Raw genomic sequence first — 21,746 nt, 5'->3', positions numbered from 1 at the left:
GCATTTAATTTACTTAAAAGTGGACCCCTTCTGAAGCCACACATTTTATCCAATGTTGTTTCCACCGATGGAAGCAATCCTGGAACTCTCTTTTTGAGATAGTGAGCAGCTGCCTTGCTGCATTCTTTTAGAGTTCCTCTATGTCTTGAAATCTTGGAGTTTTCCAGTGTGAAGACTGAGCCTTGGCTTTGGAGTCATAGCCATAGACCCACAATCCATTGCCTATTATGATCATTTTCAAAATGTTTTCACCTTCCTCGATATAGTCATGGAGATCCCGTAAAGCTGAAGCCTGATCTTATTTTTCAGACAACCACACTCTACACACTTTACTTCCAGGCATTGCTATAAACAACAGAAGTGAGTGAGAGTATTATACCTTGATGTGCATGTGTGACAGATGCCAAGCGGCTTCACTCTGCGTGCTTTAGCTCCTTTACCATAACCACAGTTCTGATACTTTTTGATCAGACTTCTTATAGCTACCAAATGATCAGTGGGAGATGTGATGATGATCTAATGCAGTTTTGCATGAAGGTTGTATACACAGATACATACACTCACACACACACGCACATGTGAGTGCCTTTGTATATATAACTACAAGATGTTAATTTGAAACATTTTCCCTGGTTTTATTATTGTAGGAATGACTCTCTACATCGGTTTTGGGTACCACAGCAAGCAGAAACTTCATCCTCTCAAGTTTGTATATTTTATCCTATTTTTTATCTTCTTTGCATGTTATTATTGTTGTTGCACCTATCTTAGGGTGTATATGAATACATACTTTTAAAGTTTGCTAATGTAAGAAATTGTTATTATCAATGTAAGAAATTATTTTTATTAAAATCAACAATCATTACAATTCAATTTGAAAATCATTATTATCAACATTATTAATGCAAAGGCTGTGTAAAGTGTGGAAGGGAACAAAGTATAGATAATTCATTGGATGTGTAATATTAATGTTTTTAAATGATAAGGCACAGATGAAATAAGATGAAGAAAAAAAACTGAGCATAAGAGGAATCAGAGGTAGTGTGCAAGTGTGATGTCTATAATGATAGGGACATGTAAAGCATTATGGATGGTGACATTTAACTAAGACAGTGCCAGGACTTGCCTGTAGAAGGAAACTGTGGTGGAGGAATATCAAAGAAGACTTGTGTAGAAATTGTGAAAGCTGATCCCAGGATACTGAATGTCATAGAGGAGATGACAAAGGAATGCAACAAGTGGAAGGGACCCGTCTAGTCCATGTTGATATGGGGAAGTACATGTAGCAATGATTGAGTACTGGAGGTCAATGTAATCATCAACCACCTATTCACCCCAAATTTAACACTTTGTGCCTACAGTAGAAAGAAGTAAAAAATAAACAACTGTGATGAATTGAAGAATATGGGAAATATGCAGGTTATGGGCAATGAAGAAAGTAGATGTGATACCAATAGTGGTTAGTGCACTTGGAAGTATCAGCACCCAACTGCCAACATGGCTCCAAAAGATTGAAATGAATGTAAAGATAGAACAACTGTAAAAGTACTCTGCAGGGTTCTTGAAGCATGATCAGAAAACAAGTGTCACCTTAGTCTGTTGGCTGTGGACAGCTGACACTTTCCATCATATCCAGTAAAATAAAGGTGATATTTTTCATGATATTATTATTATTATTATTATTATTATTATTATTATTATTATTATTATTATTATAAAAATAAAAATAATAATAATAATAATAATAATAATAAAAATAATAATAATAATAATAATAATGATAATGGTGGTGATAATGATGATAGTGATGGTAATGGTGATGATAATAACAATAATAAGCCGACTACGGCTGCTATAATGGTACGATTATAATTGTAACGGCAATGATGGCCGTCTCCCCACGAGCCAATCAAAGCTAAAAAATGATAACATTATCGTAGCACCAAAATGTTTTTGGAAACTAAAAGGAAAACTAAATCAGTATACCAAATCGCTTGTCCTATGGTTAATCTGGAAGCGCGTCCCCCAGGGAAGAGCCAGCCTGGGATCGAAAAGTCATCAACTGGCACAAACTCTTCTCCGAATTCGGACATGGATGGTCACTTGAACGGGAAATCCCCCAACTCGAGCCCTCCAAGTTCACCACCACAACCACCACAGAAAGAAAAATGTAAGCGGAACAAATGGACCCGAGAAGAGTATAAAGAAGTAATATACGCTTATTACTATGCATTAGGTAGGCCATCTGAAGAGAGACACACCGCAAACTCTTACAGTATATGGAGAACACGGAATCAAGACAGTAGGCCCTATTTGGACGAGAACAAATTAGCAAATGTGAGGAGGGATATCCTTAGAAATAACAGACTCACAGACAGTGAAATAAGCGCGATCAAGCACGCAACGGAAAATGACATAAATATAAGACACAAAGGAAATGAAGAATCAGATGAACAGTATAGCCCGCCACGAGGCTTAATTGAAAGACTGCCATCTGACCAAAGTATGCAAAGGCCTGAAGATACAAGAAATTCTATTGTACCTGTTAAAGATAGCCAGGAAAACGAAAAAACAACAGTAACTGAAGATCTCGCATTTGCTGAAGAACACAGAGAGTCTATGGCAGAAATGAGGCAGAAAATCCTGAATACGCTTGAAGTTGTAAGACATACAAGTATGAATGATAGAGAACCACTTCATAAACTCTCAAATACAAACCAAAATAAAAAACAAATCCAAATTGGCAACTATGTAACAAATGAAATAATACGAGAATTAAAACCTGATTTTACTGAGTTAAATGAAATTATTTACGCTTCTGCTAGGGCAATTGAAACCAGCTGTATGCCCCCGAAAAGACAAAGAAAACAAAACCTGGGAAGAAATCAAACCTGGAGAAGTAAAATTGAAAAAGAGATTGAATTATGAGAGGGGAAATATCAATATTAAATGAACTAATATGTGGAAATGATGTAAGATCCAGAACAGGAAGAAAGATGAAGAGAAAATTTGGATCCTCACCAAGAGAAGAACTGATATCAATAAAAGAAACGCTGAAACAAAAAGTCCAAGCAAAAGCCCAAAGAATACGAAGATTTGAGAAGAGAAACAAGTTTTACAAGCAAAATAAGCTGTTCACATCCAATGCCAAAAAATTCTACAGAGAAATAGGGAAGGAGAAAGTAACCGTTAAAGAACCCCCTCCCATGGAAGAAGTTCAAAACTTTTGGAAAAGGATTTGGAGTGACAAGAAGACGTACAACATAAATGCAGACTGGATTATACAAACTGAAGGATCCTACCGAAATTTACAACAACAAGCATGGGAAGACATCACAATAGCAGACCTAAGAAAGGCACTCACGAAGGCCCATAATTGGAAATCCCCCGGTAAAGATAGGGGGCCGAATTTCTGGCTCGCATCGCTCCCATGCGCACACGGTAAGCTAGTTCAGCTGCTCAATGGAATTATGAGAGACCCAAAGAAAACGCCTGAATGGTTAGCAAGTGGCATTACTTACCTACTCCCAAAGAATAATGAAACCAACCTTCCAAAAAACTATCGGCCTATAACCTGTCTATCCACCACGTATAAAATCCTAACATCTATCCTGGCGGAGAAAACATATGCATTCATGGAAAAGAACAATATTTTCCCCATTGAACAAAAAGGGTGCCGCCGAGGCTCTTACGGATGCAAAGATCAACTGCTAATCAATCGTATGATCCTTGAGAACTGTCACAACAAGCGCAGAAATCTCAGCACCACATGGATTGACTACAAAAAGGCCTTCGACAGTATACCGCATCCATGGATCTTGAGATCGCTGGACATCTTCAAAATTTCCCCTGTGATTTCAAACTTCCTGAAGCACAATATGTCGTTGTGGAATACGAATCTCCAATTATACCACTCTAATGGAGTACTTGCCTCAGAAAATATAAACATCAACTGTGGAATTTTTCAAGGTGACTCACTTTCACCTTTAATATTCTGCATAGCCCTAATACCCCTTACAAGTGAATTAAACAGAACAGGGTATGGGTATAAAATTGCCAATAAAAAAATAAGCCATCTATTTTATATGGATGACTTAAAACTTTATGGTTAAGACAATAATGAACTTTTTTAAGGCCTATTGCGCACCGTGAAAGCATTCAGTGATGACATCGGGATGGAGTTTGGACTTGAGAAGTGTGCTAAGGCCACTTTCCAGAAAGGGAAAGTGAAGACCACAAATTCAGTCGTGTTAGATGTTGACACAGTCATAAGTGAGCTTGAGCAAGAACAAACATACAAATATTTAGGGATAAATGAAGGCTCTGGTATTCAGCATGCTAGCATGAAAGAGAAAATCAGGAAGGAATGTTATAGGAGAGTTCGTGCAGTCCTGAAATCTGAACTAAATGCACGTAACAAGGTGTTAGCTATAAATTCCTTAGCAGTTCCAGTTGTTACTTATATCTACAATGTGTTGAACTGGAATATGAGTGAAGTAAAGAATATAGATAGAAAAATACGCAAGCTGCTGAGTTGTAATAGGATGCACCACCCAAAGGCAGACGTAGATTGCCTTTACCTTCCCAGAGCCCAAGGAGGTCGAGGCCTGATCCAATTTGAACTAGCTTACAAAACAACCACAATTGGACTGGCCAAATATCTCGAAATATCGAATGACTGGATGCTAAAGCTCGTGGAAAATCACGAGAGAGGAAAGAAGCTTCATTAAGGAAAAGCAAAATATTTGCTATTGATCTCGTGCAGGATACCCAAACTGAACAACCCGAGGGAAGTACGGCAACTATTGTTGCAAAGAAGGTGAAAATGATGGCAATAAAGAAAGCGCACGAGCAATTGGCTGATAGGTGGGAGGAGAAACCTCTGCACGGAAAATATGTGACCCGCAGCAAACAAGCTGATGTTGACCAGAAGCAAACCCATCAGTGGCTATGGAGCTCAGGGCTAAAAGCAGAGAGCGAAGGTTTCATCCTGGCTGCTCAAGATCAAAGCCTATTAACCCGGAACTACCAGGCCAATGTGATGAAAAATGGAGCAGACCCAAAATGCCGATTCTGCAACGACATGATTGAAACAGTGGACCACCTAATCTCTGGATGTAAAGTCTTAGCACCAGTGGAATATAAATTAAGACATGACAGAGTTGGCCAATATCTCCACTGGCTAATAAGTCGGCATTACAATATCAAAACTGCCGACAAGTGGTATAATCACCACCCTGAGTCTGTAACTGAAGGAGAAAATGTAACTATTCTGTGGGACTTTCCAGTACATACAGACCGAACCATCAAGGCCAATAAACCAGATATTGTTGTGAAAGACCAAAACAATAAAGTTTGCTTATTGATCGACATGAGCATCCCCTGTGATCATAATATCTCAGCGAAAGAGTTTGACAAGCTCAGAAAATATAAAGACCTACTCATTGAAATTGAGAAAATGTGGCATCTCAAGGCGGTTACAATACCAGTGATCGTAGGAGAACTAGGAATGATCAAGAAGGGAACCGAAAATTATATGAGAATGATCCCTGGCTTACCATCCCTGCAAGAAGTGCAAAAGATTGTCTTAACTGGTACATCACACGTATTGAGAAGAGCATTGTCGATGTGAGAACTGTTGCTGCTCATGTATTTTAATTTTTTAAAAAATGAACGAACTACTGAGTTTGGTTTAATGGCCTACCAATGTATACTATGAGTTTCTTTGCCCTAGGAGTCGGGAAGACACTCGGCAAGAAATGGAAGCAAATTTGAAAGAAGAAAAAAAAAAAAATAATAATAATAATAATAATAATAATAATAATAATAATAAATGCCCTGATGCAGTACCAGACAGCGGCTCTCATGGCTTCTGATCTTAACTGATTGGAAGTGTTATTATGTACATTGTTTTGTCTTGGTATAAAAGATGGGCTACAGCAAATATTCTGCTCAATACTACAGATTTGCTTGTCAGTTATTTGACCGTAACCAGTTGAGCATGTCCCTTAGTGGCTGACGATATGTGCATCTCTGATCATGAGCAGAAGTAGTGGGGGAGCATCATAGCCGTGTGTTGAAAGGAATTCTTAGAGGTTTGGATAATTCACCTTTGGAAACATCCTTAATCCTTTGAGCGGGATGGGCTACTCGACCAGAAGAAAATTCTAACTTGGCCCCACCTGCAACGTCATGTGCTGTTTATCTTGATATGAGATCACCATATCGCGCGCATATGGTTGTAATGCATGTGCCTGGTGTACCCTTATGATGGGTATACTGGGCTTTGTATATTTTACCCCAGTGTCACTTTGATGGCATGCACTGCTCTCTCACTCAATAATAATAATAATGATAGTAATAATAATAACTCATTATCAAAGTTAGAATTAATGTTTGTGATCATTATTGATGTGATTAATCATTATTATTGAAATTAGAAAACATTATTGTTAGTCATCGTTGCTCTTCTCTTTTCCCTCATCATCATTTTCATATATATATATATATATATATATATATATATATATATATATGTATATATGTTATACTGTGTATGATTATATATGTCTATATATACTGTTTCTCTTCTTGTCTCTGCAGCAAGAAATAGCTTTAATTAAAAATCGATCATTCACATTTACTGGTACGTTTGAACCTGTGCAATGGCAATGTCGTGCACCAATGCCAAATGGTACTCTTTGCAAACGAATGGATCGCATAAAGGTCAGGAACTATTCTTTACCTCATTTTATCAGTCTGCATACTAATATATCTCATTTTGTCTACCTACCTGTCCACCTTAACAAAACCTGGTGCTTGTTTCTGACAAGCCCATCAATTCTGAGGGGAATGTTTGTCAAGGCAAGCCACATATCATAATAGGTTTATTTCTCAGGTGCAGGCATGGCTGTGTAGTTAAGAAGTTTGCCTCTCAATCATATGGTTTTGGTTTCAGTCCTACTGTTTATCTTCTTCAGTATGTGTCTTTGACTATAGCCTTAAGCTAACCAAAGCCTTGTGAATGGAAACTGAAAGAATATGTGTGTGCATTTATATATGTATGTGGGTGTAAGCAGTGGCAGACTGGCCAGGTTGCTAGCTTGCCCGATGGCAGGGGGATCCCTGCACCATTAGAGTCCCTATATGGGGGCCTATCCCCTCAAGTTTTATAATTTTTTATTCACTCCTGGAAGAATGTATTAATTATTTCAGCCTGGCTGTGTTTGTAGACAGTTGAAAAGAATACTTTTAACAAAAAGAAAAAAATTAAATGATAGCATTGTAGTTGCGGGTGGGCCCCCTTAGTCTCCTGGCAACCAATATTTTTAGACCCAGTCTGCCACTGGGTGTAAATATATCTGTTTGTGTTTCCTTTTTATTAAACCTTTAGTATTTATACTGGCCATATCCAGCCCAAATATTCTACCTGTTTTATGTTTAAACTGGCCAGATCTAGCCTTTCACACCTACCCTACAATGTCATCCTAAAAATATACAATCACATCAATGAAATCTCATGTGAATAAATAAGTATTACATTTGACTGAGTTATCTGAATGCTAAAGTAAGTGACTATTTTATTAACTATTTTTAATCATCATGTTTCCTTATTATTAATGAAAGAACTGAAGAAAAGAATGGAGTTTTGCATGTGTATAACTCTTTTTTCTTCATCATGGTGTGGGATGAGACATATTTAGAAAGTTGGAAGTTACAATATAAGCAAGTTATTTGAAAGTAAAATACATACAGAAATAACACCTATTAATGTTTAGTTACTCATTCTCAGTGAATGTTTGTCAAGGGGAATCACATATCATAACAGGTTTATGTTTATTTCAATAGTTAAAAACTAGACCCTTGCTTTTTCAGAATTACAGCTATAAAGAAGCATCTTACTTTTATTACCCAAAGCATTTTGTGAGCCCCACTTTCCAATCCTCACAAGTCCCCTCTTATGAGAAGCACAGGTATAATTGATTATACTGAACCTTGTACTTCACTAGTACTTAGTTTATTGACCTTCAGAAGGATAAGAAGCAAAGTTGACCTTGGCAGGATTTGAAATCAGAATGTAAAGATGTGTAACTAAATACCACAAAGTATTTTGTCTGATGATCAAACAATTCTGTAAATCTACCACCCTTAAACATGTTTTAAAATGAAACTAATTCACTGAGTTTAATTTTGGATTTAATTTAATTTTATATTTTTTATTTATTTAATGTGTTTCAGTGTCCTTTCCATGGCAAAATCATTGGTCGAGATAATATGGGTCGTCCAACAAACCCAGGAGATGCAAAAAGACTTGAGAAAGAGGAAGCTGAAAAGAACCGTAAGATACAAATAGATATCATCATCATCATTTAATGTCTGTTATCCATGCTGGCAAGGGTTGGATGGTTTGACCAGGGCTAGTAAGCTGGAAGGCTGTAGGAGACTCTAGTCTGATTTGGCATAGTTTTCTACAGCTGGATGCCCTGAGAGTGTAATGGGTGCTTTTACATGCCACCAGCATGGGTGCCATTTGTATGACACAAGTATCTGCCACAACTGTGATTTTGCTCAGCTTGATGAGTCTTCTTCTCAAGCACAACATAATGCCAAATGTCTTGGTCATTGCCTCCATGATATAGTTCTTTATTCTTTGAAGGATGCAAGAGGATTAAGACAGAACAAGAGAGAGAAAGGTGCTGTTCATAGCTCTTGATGATGGCCTCTTTGGGCTAAAGGAGAAAGAGAGAGAGAGAACACAAGAACGGTCCTGTCTATAGCTTTTAATGGTCTCCTTGGCCTAAGAGAAAGGAAAAGAAATGGAAAGAGAGAGAGAGAAAGAGAAGGGTGGTGGTCATAACTTTTGATGATGGCCTCCTTGGTTTAAGAGAGAGAGAAAATGAGAAACATCCTGTCCATAGCTCTTAATGACCTCCTTGGTCTAAGAGATAGGAAGAAAGAAAGAGAGAGGTGCTGTCCATTGTCTTTGATGGCCTTCCTGATCTAAGTGGAAGAGTGAGTAAAAGAGAGAGCTAATGTGAATGATGCAGTCTAGTTTGAACTTGGAAAGATTGGTTATTGGAAGATGGATGGGAAACATTGATAAGTTTGTCAATGGAACATTAGGGTAAGGGTTGTTTGTGTTTAGAAGAAATTTTAAGTTCAGTGTTATGTGTGAGATTGCTATGTACATTGAACTACATCAACTGACTATATTCTTTCCCTCAACACCCAGAATAAAGCCACCTCCCTCTCTACTGCAACCCCACTCACTTGAAGGGGTCTTTTACCTCGTTTTGTGAGTCACTTGATGACCTTACTAGTGCTGGTGTCAGGAAAAAAGCATCCAATAAATTCTGAAAAGTAATTGGCATTAAAAAGGGTCCAACCATATTTTTCATATATTACATTGTGGAAGGTTCCTTTTTGCTGTCTAAAATCACGCAAAAACAGTTACATTTAATTTTCATTTTTGAAGGGTGGTGAATCAAACAGTTTTTGTATGTTTTAGGTGATTAAAATGGTTTCAATTTCAAAACATGGTCTCATGAGAGACAAGTATAACTAGTTTATATAATGTGTCTTATACATCTGTTGTCTACATTGTATAAAAACAAACATCCAAAGTGACAGTGCATTTTACCCAAAATATTTCTTTCACTAGATTGGCAAGATAAAGAACTTCAAAAAGACATTGAAGCTACTTTAGGGATTGACCTTGGTTCAAACCGTGACCTTTGTGTTGAAGGAAATAAGAAAAAAAAGGGAAAAGTTAAAGGTAAAGCGAAAAAGAAATCAGATTTGACAGATTTAACTCTTCCAAAGAATACTTCCGAGAACAGGTTGAAGAAAAAGTTGTTTAATGCGTAAGTAATAATTTTATTGATTCCATTATTTTTTTACTAATTCCAGTCATTGGACTTTTGCCATCAACATACCACAAAAACTAGTTTCTAGTATTTTCTAATAATTCTGAAATCTAAGTTTAGCCTATTCAGCTAGCTACTGTCATTGTTCTGTAGACATGTTCTGGCAATACTCAAGCACATTCTTTTACTTGTTTCAGTCATTTGAGTGCAGCCATACTGGAGCACTGCCTTTAGTCCAGCAAATTCACTCCTGAACTTATTCTTTGTAAGCCTAGTACTTATTCTATCAGACTCTTTTGCCGAACTGCTAAGTTATGGGGACATTAACACACCAGCGTCAGTTGTCAAGTGATGTTGGGGGCACAAACACAAACATATACACACACACATCATCATCATCATCATCGTTTAGCGTCCGCTTTCCATGCTAGCATGGGTTGGACGGTTCAACTGGGGTCTGGGAAGCCAGAAAGCTGCACCAGGCCCAGTCTGATCTGGCAATGTTTCTACGGCTGGATGTCCTTCCTAACGCCAACCACTCCGTGAGTGTAGAGTGTGCTTTTACGTGCCACCGGCACAGGTGTCAGACGAGGCTGGCAAATGGCCACAATCGGATGGTGCGTTTTACATGCCACCGGCACGGGGGCCAGGCGTGGCTGGCAATGGCCATGATCGGATGGTGCTTTTTACGTGCCACCGGCATGAGGCCAGTCGGGGTGGTGCTGGCAACGGCCACGTTCGGATGGTTCTCTTATGTACCACTGGCACTGGTATCACAGCTGCAATTTCCATTGATGTTGATCGATTTTGATTTTGATTTTGATTTTCACTTGCCTCAACAGGTCTTCACAAGTAGAGTTTTGTGTCCCAAGAAGGAAAGGTATGCATAAGTGCAGGTAGAGGCCACGGGTTATGGTCTCACTTGTCCTGCCGTGTCTTCTCACGCACAGCATACTTCCAAAGGTCTCGGTCTCTAGTCATTTCCTCGGTGAGACCTAAAGTTTGAAGGTTGTGCTTCACCACCTCGTTCCAGGTTTTCCTGGGTCTGCCTCTTCCACAGGTTCCCTCAGCCGCTATGGTGTGGCACTTTTTCACACAATTATCTTCATCCATTCTCACCACATGACCATACCAGCGCAAACGTCTCTCTTGCACACCACAACTGATGCTAACGGGCTTCTACCAGTTTCTATCTACTAAATCCACTCACAAGGCTTTGGTCGGCCTAAGGCTATAGTAGAAGACACTTGCCCAAGGTGTCACGCACTGAGACTGAACCCAGAACCTTGTGGTTGGTAAGCAAGCTACTTACCATACAGCCACGCCTGCACCTATAAATTGATCCTCTTCCCTTACAACTTGCATTATTATTTTTATTTAACAAGGTGGCAAGCTAGCAGAATCGTTAGCATGCTGGGCAAAATGGTTGGTGTTATTTTGTCCACCCTCACGTTCTGAGTTCAAATTCACCCAAGGTCAGCTTTGCCATTCTTCCTTTTGGGGTTGATAAATTAAGTACCAGTGAAACACTAGGGTCAATGTAATTGACTATCCCCAGTTCCCCAAAATTTCAGGCCTTGTGTCTTTAGTAGAAAAGATTATCATTGTTGTTTAACACCCAGATCAGCCCTGACTGAGCAGATCTATGATCAAAGCTGTTCAAGCCATTATCATTTTGTCTTTCTTTTGAGGAATATACACATTTATTTGCATGTAACTTAGCTCTACCATTCTTCCTACCAGAATTGATATTGTGAAGCATAAATTCTAATCCATGACAAGAAGAAAGTGTCTCGCAGTTGCGGATGAGTTGTTTGATGTCCATCTATATGTGAAAGGAAGAGAGTTAATGAAATTGCTTGATGATAGTCAAGAGGTGTTCATGCCTAAGCACCAAACAACCATGCACATGTTAGTCCTTTTGAGAATGAGATTTTTCATTGGTTTTGCAACGGTCATGTTTATTGTTTGTTTGTTTTGTATGCCTGTTTTTCCATGCCGGCATGAGTTAGACAAACACGTATCACTGAGAAATTTTTTTACAGCTGGGTGTCTTACCTGCCGCAAGGGATTATTTTTTGCTCTTAGAAAGCTGAGAGCTTGTAGACAATTTGACATTCCCTATCAACAAGCATCACTGAGTTTTAGCTCAATGTTTTCATGCAAAATACAGAATGTAAACATTGACATTAACATACATACAATTGGTTTCCCTTTCCCAGTTGCACTCACATAGTATTTGTTGATCCAAAACTAGAACAAAAGACAATTACGTAAGGTGTCACACAGTGAGATAGAACTTGAGACCACAAAATAACAAAGTAAACACTGTATCTATACAACCACATCTGGATAATCTTTAATGCATTTAAACATTCAATAATTGCATCTCCATATAATAATTATTTCTACTCTAGGCACATGGCCTTGAAAATTTTGGGGGGAAGGGGGCTACTCGATTACATCGATCCTAGTGTGTACCTGGTACTTATTTCATCAACCCTGGAAGGATGAAAGGCAAAGTTGACCTCGGTGGAATTTGAACTCAGAACATTATGACAGAAATGCCGCTAAGTATTTTGTCCAGTGTGTTAATGATTCTGCCAGCTCACCGCCTTCATCTCCATATAATAATTGCCAATATAAATATTGGTTGGTTGATTTCTCCAGTCATGCTTTACATCATAGAGAAAATAAAAGAGGAATATAGAGAGAGAGAAAGTAAAAGAGAGATGCAGAGAGAGAGAGAGAGAGAGAGAGAGTTAACATAGTTAAATAATGATATACAACTGAGAAATTTATTTCAATAAAAAAATTTTTTTTTGAAATTTAGTCTTCATTTCATCATTTTGTATTAGCTCCAAGAAATTTGATAAAAGATAAATTATAATTATTGTATGTATACCATATTTCCTGATATCACCTAGGGTGGTAAAAGTATACTCACACAGTTACCTGTCATAACAAGTACACTTTACTTCTGCGTTAATATGATATCATGACTGTTGTCTCTTAGAATCTTAGCTGATAAATTGTAGATTTGTGCACAGAACTGTTTGTAACATTAAGTAATCCTAATGTACATGTTCTTTTAATTTGATCCTTATCTTTGTTCACCGTTTGCATGATTGCTGTCTATATTTAGTTTTGTTTTGCTTTGTGTTTGCAGAAGAACCATGAAAAGAGTCAATGCTACTCTAGATATGATGGATGCAAAGAAAGCTCGAGATAAATTTGGCAACCAATTCAACTACGCTCATTTATAAAATTGACTAAGGACATTGTTGTATTCAAGCTGAACTTTAATGGTTCATCACTATTTTATAATTGTTATTTCAATGTTTTTCTCATTGTTGTCATCATCATTATCACCAGCATCATCACTACCACTACCATTGTAACCAGACAAGACATTGGATATAGTACATGCCCAGACTGCATCCCTTCATCACATACAATTAACTACTGCATGCCAGATTGTAAAGTATGGTCCTCAACTTGGCAGAGATAGACAATATCTGAAACCATGGATCTGTTGATAGTTTCAACAGTGCCATGGCACATTCATGTGATACATATAGTTCTGCAGCTGTATATGTGGAGGTGCCCTAAATTCACTTTCTCTAGTTACTCTCCCACCTCAATTTTAATGATCCGCTTTTGTTATTATTTTTCTATCCAATACTGTTATTAGTATTTATTAATCAATAATTTATTAATGAGTTATTGTTTCATTGATCTCACCCTATTTCTGGATATTGTAAATTTCCCATGTCCACTGTTTATTTTATTTGTTTCCCTTTGTATTCCACTTTTATACAGTCCCTTTTATTTTGGACCCTTGCAGCTAATAAAAGAAGTAATTATTATATAATGTATAAATATATAGATCTTCATTTAATATTTGATATTAATGAATATATACATTTATGCACATTTTATTAGATACCATTTTCATAAATATATATATGCTATATTTTTATACTTTTAATTGAATATTTATTTGATATATGTACTTAATTTTTACAAAATATAACAGAATGACGAAAATAATCCATAATCTGTATTCTGTTGAGTATTTAACAAATTAAGGACAACTAGCTTCAATGATCTACTTACTATTTTTGCACAATACAGCTGATTTTTTTCACAATTATGCACATTTTCTTATCAATGAATCACTGTTATGGATTAACCTTATAGCAGTTAAAATGGTCATATCAGGCCAAAGAACTCTACCTGCCTTATTTTCAAACTGGCCACATTTGACCTTCCACACCATTCTAAAAAGTAAACAATCACATCATTAAAATCTTGATGCTATGAGATAATGCATGATTATTTCAAAACAATGTGAAGAAATAAACACCACATTTGACAGAGTAATCTGAATGCTAAAGGGTTAAACATATTGACATTCAAAGTTCTAACTTCATGTTTTTCATTTTATGTGGCCTTATGTTCCTATGAGCTCCTCACCCACAAGAACAAATGTCATTATCATTATTTAATGTCTACTTTTCCATGCTCGCATGGTCAGATGGAATTTCTGGAGGTAGATTTTCTACAGCTGGTTGCTCTTCCTGTCACCTGTTTCCAAGCAAGGTTATATTTCGCCATGACCAAGAAAGACTTGAAATTAACGTCACTTGTATGGCAGTGATGACTGTTTACAACTATCACACATTGTCAAGACATGGGTGCACATAAACACACATACGTGCCTGTTTATACAAGGAGCTTTTTTCACTTTCCATCTATTAACCTACTCACAAGGTGTTGGTTGGTCTTGGGCTACAATAGAAGACATTTGCTCAAGGCACTGTGCAGTGGGACTGAACCTGACCACGTGGTTGGAAAGCAAGCTTCACCTGCACTGACAACAATATATATATAATTTCTATGTCATCCTCTCCCCCTCTCTAGTATGTGTGTCAATTAAACTACAGAATTTTAAATGTCTATGAATTAACCACTAAGATTTTAAACATCATCATCATAATTTTTGTGCAGCTTTTACCATGGGTTGGAGGTGACTTGTTGAGGCATTATTCTTTGACTGCATGCCCTTCCTAAAAGCAGCCCTTGTTTCTAAAAAAACTATTTGTTCTGGTCTTTCACACAATGAACAGCTCAATGCTCAAACATATAGCAGATCATAGTAAACACATCACACCACTGCCTAGCCAGTGACATTGTTTTCTGCTAAAGAATTCAAACAGTGTCAACACATATATATATGTACCAATTAATGAATGACAAAAGAACAGGAGTTATGAATCACTTTCATTAGCTTGCAACTGTTTTTGCTATAAGAAGTTTGCATTCAGAGATGAATATTTGTGCAATACCTTATAGCTTCTTTGGAGCCATTTAAATGGCTCTGGACTTAGGATCGTGTCGGCCTTTGTTGATACATCAACCTCAGTACTTACATCGCTACCTAGTTTATTGAGCCCCAAAAAGATGAAAGACAAAGTTGACATCTGTGGAATTTTAACTCAGAACATAAAAAGAGTCACTATCTTTAACAACAACAACAATAATAATAAATCTTATATTATAAAAGAAGCTGATCTTTGTCTGTCCAGAGGAGGAGAAAAACTTGTTGTTCAGAGAGAAATATAGTGAGATAGAGAGAGTCTATGTGAAAGATAAATCAATACATAGTATTGTCATAGTAGCTAACACGTTTTGATTAAAAATGTGAGAATTTTAAGTGCAAGTCTGTCAACACAATGCAACACAGACATAAAAATGAAAAAAACTTTCACTATATAACAATATATTTTTTGGTTGTGTGTGTGTGCTTATGTATGTCTTTCAATATAGAGACAATGCAACACAGGCCTTAAAAAAAGACTTTCACTATAACGGCAAGTTGTTATTGTTGAGAGAGGAATTCAGTGAGAGTGAGAGATAGAGTTTAAATTTATTTCAAGGAAAAAACAGGTTGTTGTTGAGGGAGAAAAACAGTGAGAGAAATAGATTGTGCATGAAAGATAGACAGGAAGGTAGTGTTATTACCGTAGTAACTAACAAGACTTTCACTTTATAAGTCTACTATTACAAGAAGGTATGTGCATGATTAACAAATATTTTTACTGGTAGTGTAGTGACGGTAAAAACCTAGTAATAATAACAACTAGTCGAGACACCTGGCCTTGCTTGGAATTAAAATGGCATAGATTTTTATTGTTTCATTCATGTGACTGCAGCCATGCTGGAGCACCGCCGTTGATCAAAGAAATCAACCACAGGATTTATTCTTTGTAAGCCTAGTACTCATTATGTCAGTGTATTTTACCAAACTGCTAAGTTACAGGAATGTAAACACAGCAACATCAGTTTTCAAGCAATGGTGGGGGTACAAACACAAGACACACATACACAAATATACAACAGTCTTCTTTCAGTTTCTGAGTACGAAATTCACTCACAAGGTTTTGGTTGGCCTGAGGCTATAATAAGCATATATATGTATATATATATATAGTAGCTGATATACCTGGTAATACCTGGGAAGGCAGGGCTTATCCCTTGGTTCTGTTCTCATAATTGTTTTGCTAATCCAATAACAACAATACAAAGTATGTAGCCCTTAAAACTGTTTTAGTGTATTTATTGAGAATACTGAACTGTCTTGCACAGGATTTTGCTTTTAGGAATTCCCAGTAAGTTATGAATACCCAAATTGTGAAGTCAGTTATGTAATAACATGAAATTAATTACCCTATAGTAAGAATTCAAATAAAGTAGCCCTGAAAAGGGCTTTAATACATTCCCAGAGTATATAGATTTTAGGAGGAAATACTAATAAGGTATGTATACTAAAATTGTGAAACATGTTACGTAATAACAGGCTAATCAGATATGAGATAATAACAATTCAAAGTAATTAACTATGAAAAAAAGCTTTTATGCATTAAGTTACTAACCGAAATAAGTGAATCTATTGTTTAGGAGAATACTATTTACTTGTTTAAGCGTTTTACTGGATAAATTGAGAAAATAACTAAAATAGTTCAAATACTAAGAAATAAGCATACTGAAAATTCCCTTGGAAGCTTAAAAATCATTACTCCTGCCATTCACTCACACCCAAATGTTATTCCTCCCGCCATGTACCCAAACATTTTTTTCGAAATCTATTTATACTTAAAACCTCCCCAGACACATAAGCAATGTACGTGTGAAGTTTAAGAATAATCAGTCGAGCCATTTTGGCGCAAAACGAGAACATACCAATACACACACAGACATTTTCTGTTTTAATATGCAAGATAATACTTTAGCAAAGATGATTTTAACCTTTTTAATATCATATTTTTATTGAAATACGCTTTCTTCATGTGAATTAATTTCGAAAATAATGAAGAATTTAATAAAATAACTTTGTCATTATTAGACTGGTATTTAGAACATAAACATCGAATTTTGATGGAAGTTTTTAATATCACTTAAAATCAAGAAGTTTGCATTATAGAACCAGAGTTGGACTCAGGCAGGTTGGAATCAAAAGGGTTAAACAAAGACAATTTCTACAAGTGCTTCATCACATTATTTACAGCAAATCAAAAGTAATTTTGTGGCTTTGGCAAGTGAACATCATTGAGCACAAAATATTCCAACAACAAAGGATTTTCAGAATAAGTTCCACCAAACCCGTAACTTTTAGCTTTATTTTTTTATTTAAAAATTTCTTTGCATTTCTGTTTTAAACGACAAAGACTGGGCATCCTTGATTTATGGTCTGAAACAGAAAATTTTTTAAAGCATATAGTAGACAGCCTGATTCATTTGAAAGCATTTAAAACAAAAATTCAGTATAATTTATGATACATATTACTAGTTAAGAGTTTGTTAGTATTTAGAGATTAAAATTGGAGTTGGGCTTAGATTTAGGGGTTAGGCGTTAGGCAGCAGGGCTAAGTTTTACAGTTAGGGCTTAGGGTTAGGGTTTCAGGTTAGGTTTTAAGATATATGATAGTCATAGTTGAAAAGCTGTAGTTCTTTTGAAATTTCTTTGCTCATGTGCAAGGCTGGCCCTAGGGTTGCTGGCACTCTGGACAAGATGAACATCGGCGTGTTCAAGCTGATGATCATGGAAATTTCCTTGTCTTTGTCACACCCTCCTTGGTGCCCCAGGACTGTCCGAGTTGTCAGTACCTTGAGCTGGCCCTGCTCATGAGCATAACTCATATTTATGCTAAAGCCAAAATGAATTGGACTGCCTACTTTTTTTTGCAAAATTTCTGGTTCATATAAAATCTGCTATAGACCAGATGAAAAAAAGAAAAGTATTTTCTAAATTTTAGTTATTTTAATTTTTTTGCTCATCCTTCTTTGTTTTGGAGCATGCAGCTGGCCAAAAGCTTGACATTTTTCTTTTTGCTTTTTATTAAATATCTCTTTCTGAATTATGTTTTAAACAAAGATGTTATGATTCTGCAAAAAATAAAAAATAAAATTTCTACAAATTCTGTTTCTTAATTCCCACCAGCTTCACACACACACACACAAATATATATCTATATACTTTTGTATATGTATATGTATATTTGTGTGTGTGTATTTACAACATATACATCACCATCTTTTAGTGTCCATCTTCCATGCTGGCATGGGTTGCATAGTTAGACAGTCTGACAGGCCTGAGCACTGCATTGAGCTCTAATGTCTGGACAGATAATTTAGTAGCACACAAGGGTGATCAGTTTAAAATGTAGGTGGAGAGGGGATAGTGTAAATAATGAAGGATGGGTATCAAGTGAAATGATTCCAGTTAGTGAGAAAGACAACTGGTATCAGAAAAAAAGATGATAAAGCATGTAGTTCTGCTGTCATATATATCATCATCATCATTTAATATCTGTTGTCCATGCTGGCATGGGTTGGACAGTGTGACCAGGCTGGCACACTGGAAGGCTGCACTAGACTCCAGTCTGTTTTGGCATGGTTTTCTACAGCTGGAGGCCATTCATAACACCAACCACTCCAAGAGTGTAATGGGTGCTTTTACGTATCACTGACACAGGTGCCAATTTGCATGACACCGGTATCTGCCACGACTGTGATTTTGATGGGTCTTCTTCTCAAGCACGACATAATGCCAAAGATCTTAGTCATTGCCTCTGTGAGGCACAACACTCGAAAGGAACTCAGCCACTTTGTGTCCATGTATATATATTAGAAAAATTAAATACAAAGAACAGGTAATATGCACACAAGAAAATACAAAGATGGAAATTATTCTTTCTCAGCACCTGTTGATAGAAGAGCACAGCAATTTTGGTGCATTATAGGTGGGGTTGCTCACTTAAGAGAACCAAGGAATAGTGTAGATGACTGGACACCTGCAAGAATACAAAAGTATGAGAAAAAATTAAGTACAACAATTGAAGAATCAGCTTGTATGGCTATGACAAGCAGAACACAGGACAAAGTGACAAAGAATGTTTAATAGTGAATTTCTTTATAGAGTAAAAAAAACAACATATCAAAGATGATTGTGTTTCAACACAAAGAGGAAAGAGATAGAAGTAGCAGAGAGCAAAGTAACAGGCTAAGGCAGCAGAATCAAAATTATGGGAAGACAAAGGTATTGTTGGAAAGGTTAGACTCAGTGAAGAGAGAGAGAGAGAGAGAGAGAGAAATGATAGCAAACAAAATAAGGAAAAAGGAAGAGATGAAAATGGAGGGAGAGAGAGAGAAGGAGTAAAGATAAAATGAAACTGAGAAGCTTGTTGTTGAGAAATTTACATATTCATACTGGCAAAATGGTAGTTCAGTATTATGATCAAATAGAAGAAAATTGAAGTACAGATAGCAGATAAAACACAGAGGACAAGATAGAAACAAATTTGGTCTGATTGATGCAAGCATAGAAAAGTGGACATTAAAATGCTGATGATCAGAAATATAACTTCTTTGTTTTAATTGCTTAGTCCTTACTAGATCCTTTTCCTCACTTGGCAGCAAATCAGAACCACCTTCTTTGGTTAGATATACTGCTTGCTGCTGTTGTGAGAAGTAAACCAGTTTTTGCAAGTCAGGAACATCTATAGAAATTGGGAAGTCAAGACAGAACACTTGCACTAAGTAGTTATTGTGTGGCCTCTTTATTACAAGTTGAACCACTTCAGTCTCTTCTTTCTGATTAACCTCTCTAACAATGTACATCACATGAAGAACTTTGCTCACAGAAGTATTTCTACATCTGTCAGGTAATGGTTCTCTAAGTGTAGACTGCAAACTTCTAGCCAGTGTGTTTTTGACTTTGCCCTAGGCAAATTCCTAGAAAATGTTGGAAAAGGTACAAAATAAATGCAGCTTTGTTTCAGACCCATACATTCTTCAAACCAATCCATCGACTGACCTTTATAAAACGTCAATTTTAATATCCAACCTAATTTTTTACAACACCTTTTAGCACCACTGCATTCATTTCAACTCAATGGCTCATTTTGAATGCATTATACTACACAGATTTGTAGTTTAATCCAACAATTGCAAAATGGAGGAGAAATTCACACTAAATAGCAAAACAGTTCAATTACTTTAGATGAAGGAATGGAGATGAGAAAATGAAAAAGAGCAGAAGAGTGAAATCAAAAAAGTGGAAGAAAGTACTACATGATTAAAGAGCAATGAAAAATGGTCAGTTGCATTGGGGTATGCACAAACAAGGTGGAAGTGAAGATGGAAGCAGCAGCTGTTAAAGAAGAATGCCGAGAACAATAATAAAAAAACAAGGTGTGGGAGAAGAGGAAGGGGAGGGTACAGATATGTGTTGGTAAGAATAAAAATTAGAAGTTTACAAGAGTAAATGAAGTAATATCTCACTGTACGGGGACCGTTTTATGAGACCCCAGGTTTATGAGTTTTATTTTATAATCCTTTCAACTATAGGTACAAGGCTTCAAAGTTGTAGAGAGGAGGACAGTCAATTACATCGACTGCAGTACTTAAATGGTATTTAATTTATCGACGCTGAACAGATGAAAGGCAAAGTCAACCTCAGCAGAATTTGAACTCAGAACATAAAGATGGACGAAATAGTGCTAAGCATTTTGCTTAGCAGTATTTTATAATGAATATGAAAAGGTTAAACAGCTATTTTGCTGGTGTGGCAATGTTGCAACATGTGGCAACACTGGTTCTGACAATGCCGGCATAAAATTTCAATGTCTTAGTTTGCACAAACACTTTGTTGAGAGAGATTATTATAAGCTAATTCTTTGTGCCACATATTTTATATTGTAAATGTTTACCTACACTATCATTTTCAGCATTTTTAAAACTCACCCAATATGTCTAAACGAAAGTGTACCACAGATACTAATGGGAACAAAAAGAAATGAAAAGCCATCACCTTGAAAATGAATTATGAAATTGTAAAATGTTTGATGGCAGCACAACTGCGAAAAATATTTGTGACAAATTTTCACTTAACTCATCAACTGTCTGCACTATTCTTAAATAAAAACAAAAATATTTATCTCAAGTGAGAAATGTGCAGCCTTTACAATCAACCTGGGCTTGTAAAAGAGATGCTGGAAGCATTATTCTGGAAGTGGAAAAACTTTTAAATGGATGGATAAGTGACAAAACACAATGCATGCATATGAATGTTAATCAAGCATCGATTTGTAGCAAAGCATTACCTCTTTTCAGTATGCTTACAAAAATGAAAGGTGACACAAACAAACTTTTGTTATAAGCAAAGTATGGTTTGATTGATTTAATTATCAACATAGGTGACATTCCATCAAAGTGTATGGTGAAGCGTCACGCGCTGATGTCAATGCAGCGAAAAAAATTATTATTATAAATGAACTTAACATACTTTTTGCTTTACATAAAATACTTTTGACTGTT

The 21,746-nt window shown here is 36.5% G+C and overlaps 2 protein-coding genes across 5 annotated transcripts in view; one reads left to right on the top strand and one right to left on the bottom strand.

Moving 5' to 3' along the window:
- LOC115218860 (UV-stimulated scaffold protein A) overlaps positions 1-15,765 on the top strand; it is a 66,090-nt gene extending 50,325 nt beyond the window's left edge. For all 3 annotated transcript variants that reach the window (XM_029788811.2, XM_036508750.1, XM_036508749.1), the window contains exons 12-16: positions 648-705; positions 6,604-6,726; positions 8,239-8,338; positions 9,662-9,863; positions 13,036-15,765. In XM_029788811.2, the coding sequence (XP_029644671.1) occupies positions 648-705; positions 6,604-6,726; positions 8,239-8,338; positions 9,662-9,863; positions 13,036-13,132 (580 nt within the window). In that variant the 3' untranslated portion in view covers positions 13,133-15,765. The remainder of the gene's footprint in view (positions 1-647; positions 706-6,603; positions 6,727-8,238; positions 8,339-9,661; positions 9,864-13,035) is intronic.
- A 1,773-nt stretch (positions 15,766-17,538) lies between these two features.
- Positions 17,539-21,746, bottom strand: part of LOC115219286 (fibronectin type 3 and ankyrin repeat domains 1 protein) — a 45,428-nt gene continuing 41,220 nt past the window's right edge. For both annotated transcript variants that reach the window (XM_036508737.1, XM_029789447.2), the window contains 2 exons: positions 19,133-19,222; positions 17,539-17,619 (listed from right to left, as the gene is read on the bottom strand). The gene's annotated coding sequence lies outside the window, so the exon portion shown is untranslated. The remainder of the gene's footprint in view (positions 17,620-19,132; positions 19,223-21,746) is intronic.

Source organism: Octopus sinensis, linkage group LG14 (assembly GCF_006345805.1).
Source record: "Octopus sinensis linkage group LG14, ASM634580v1, whole genome shotgun sequence".
NCBI classification, from domain to species: Eukaryota; Metazoa; Mollusca; class Cephalopoda; order Octopoda; family Octopodidae; genus Octopus; species Octopus sinensis.
This window is presented reverse-complemented; position numbering and strand designations above follow the sequence as displayed.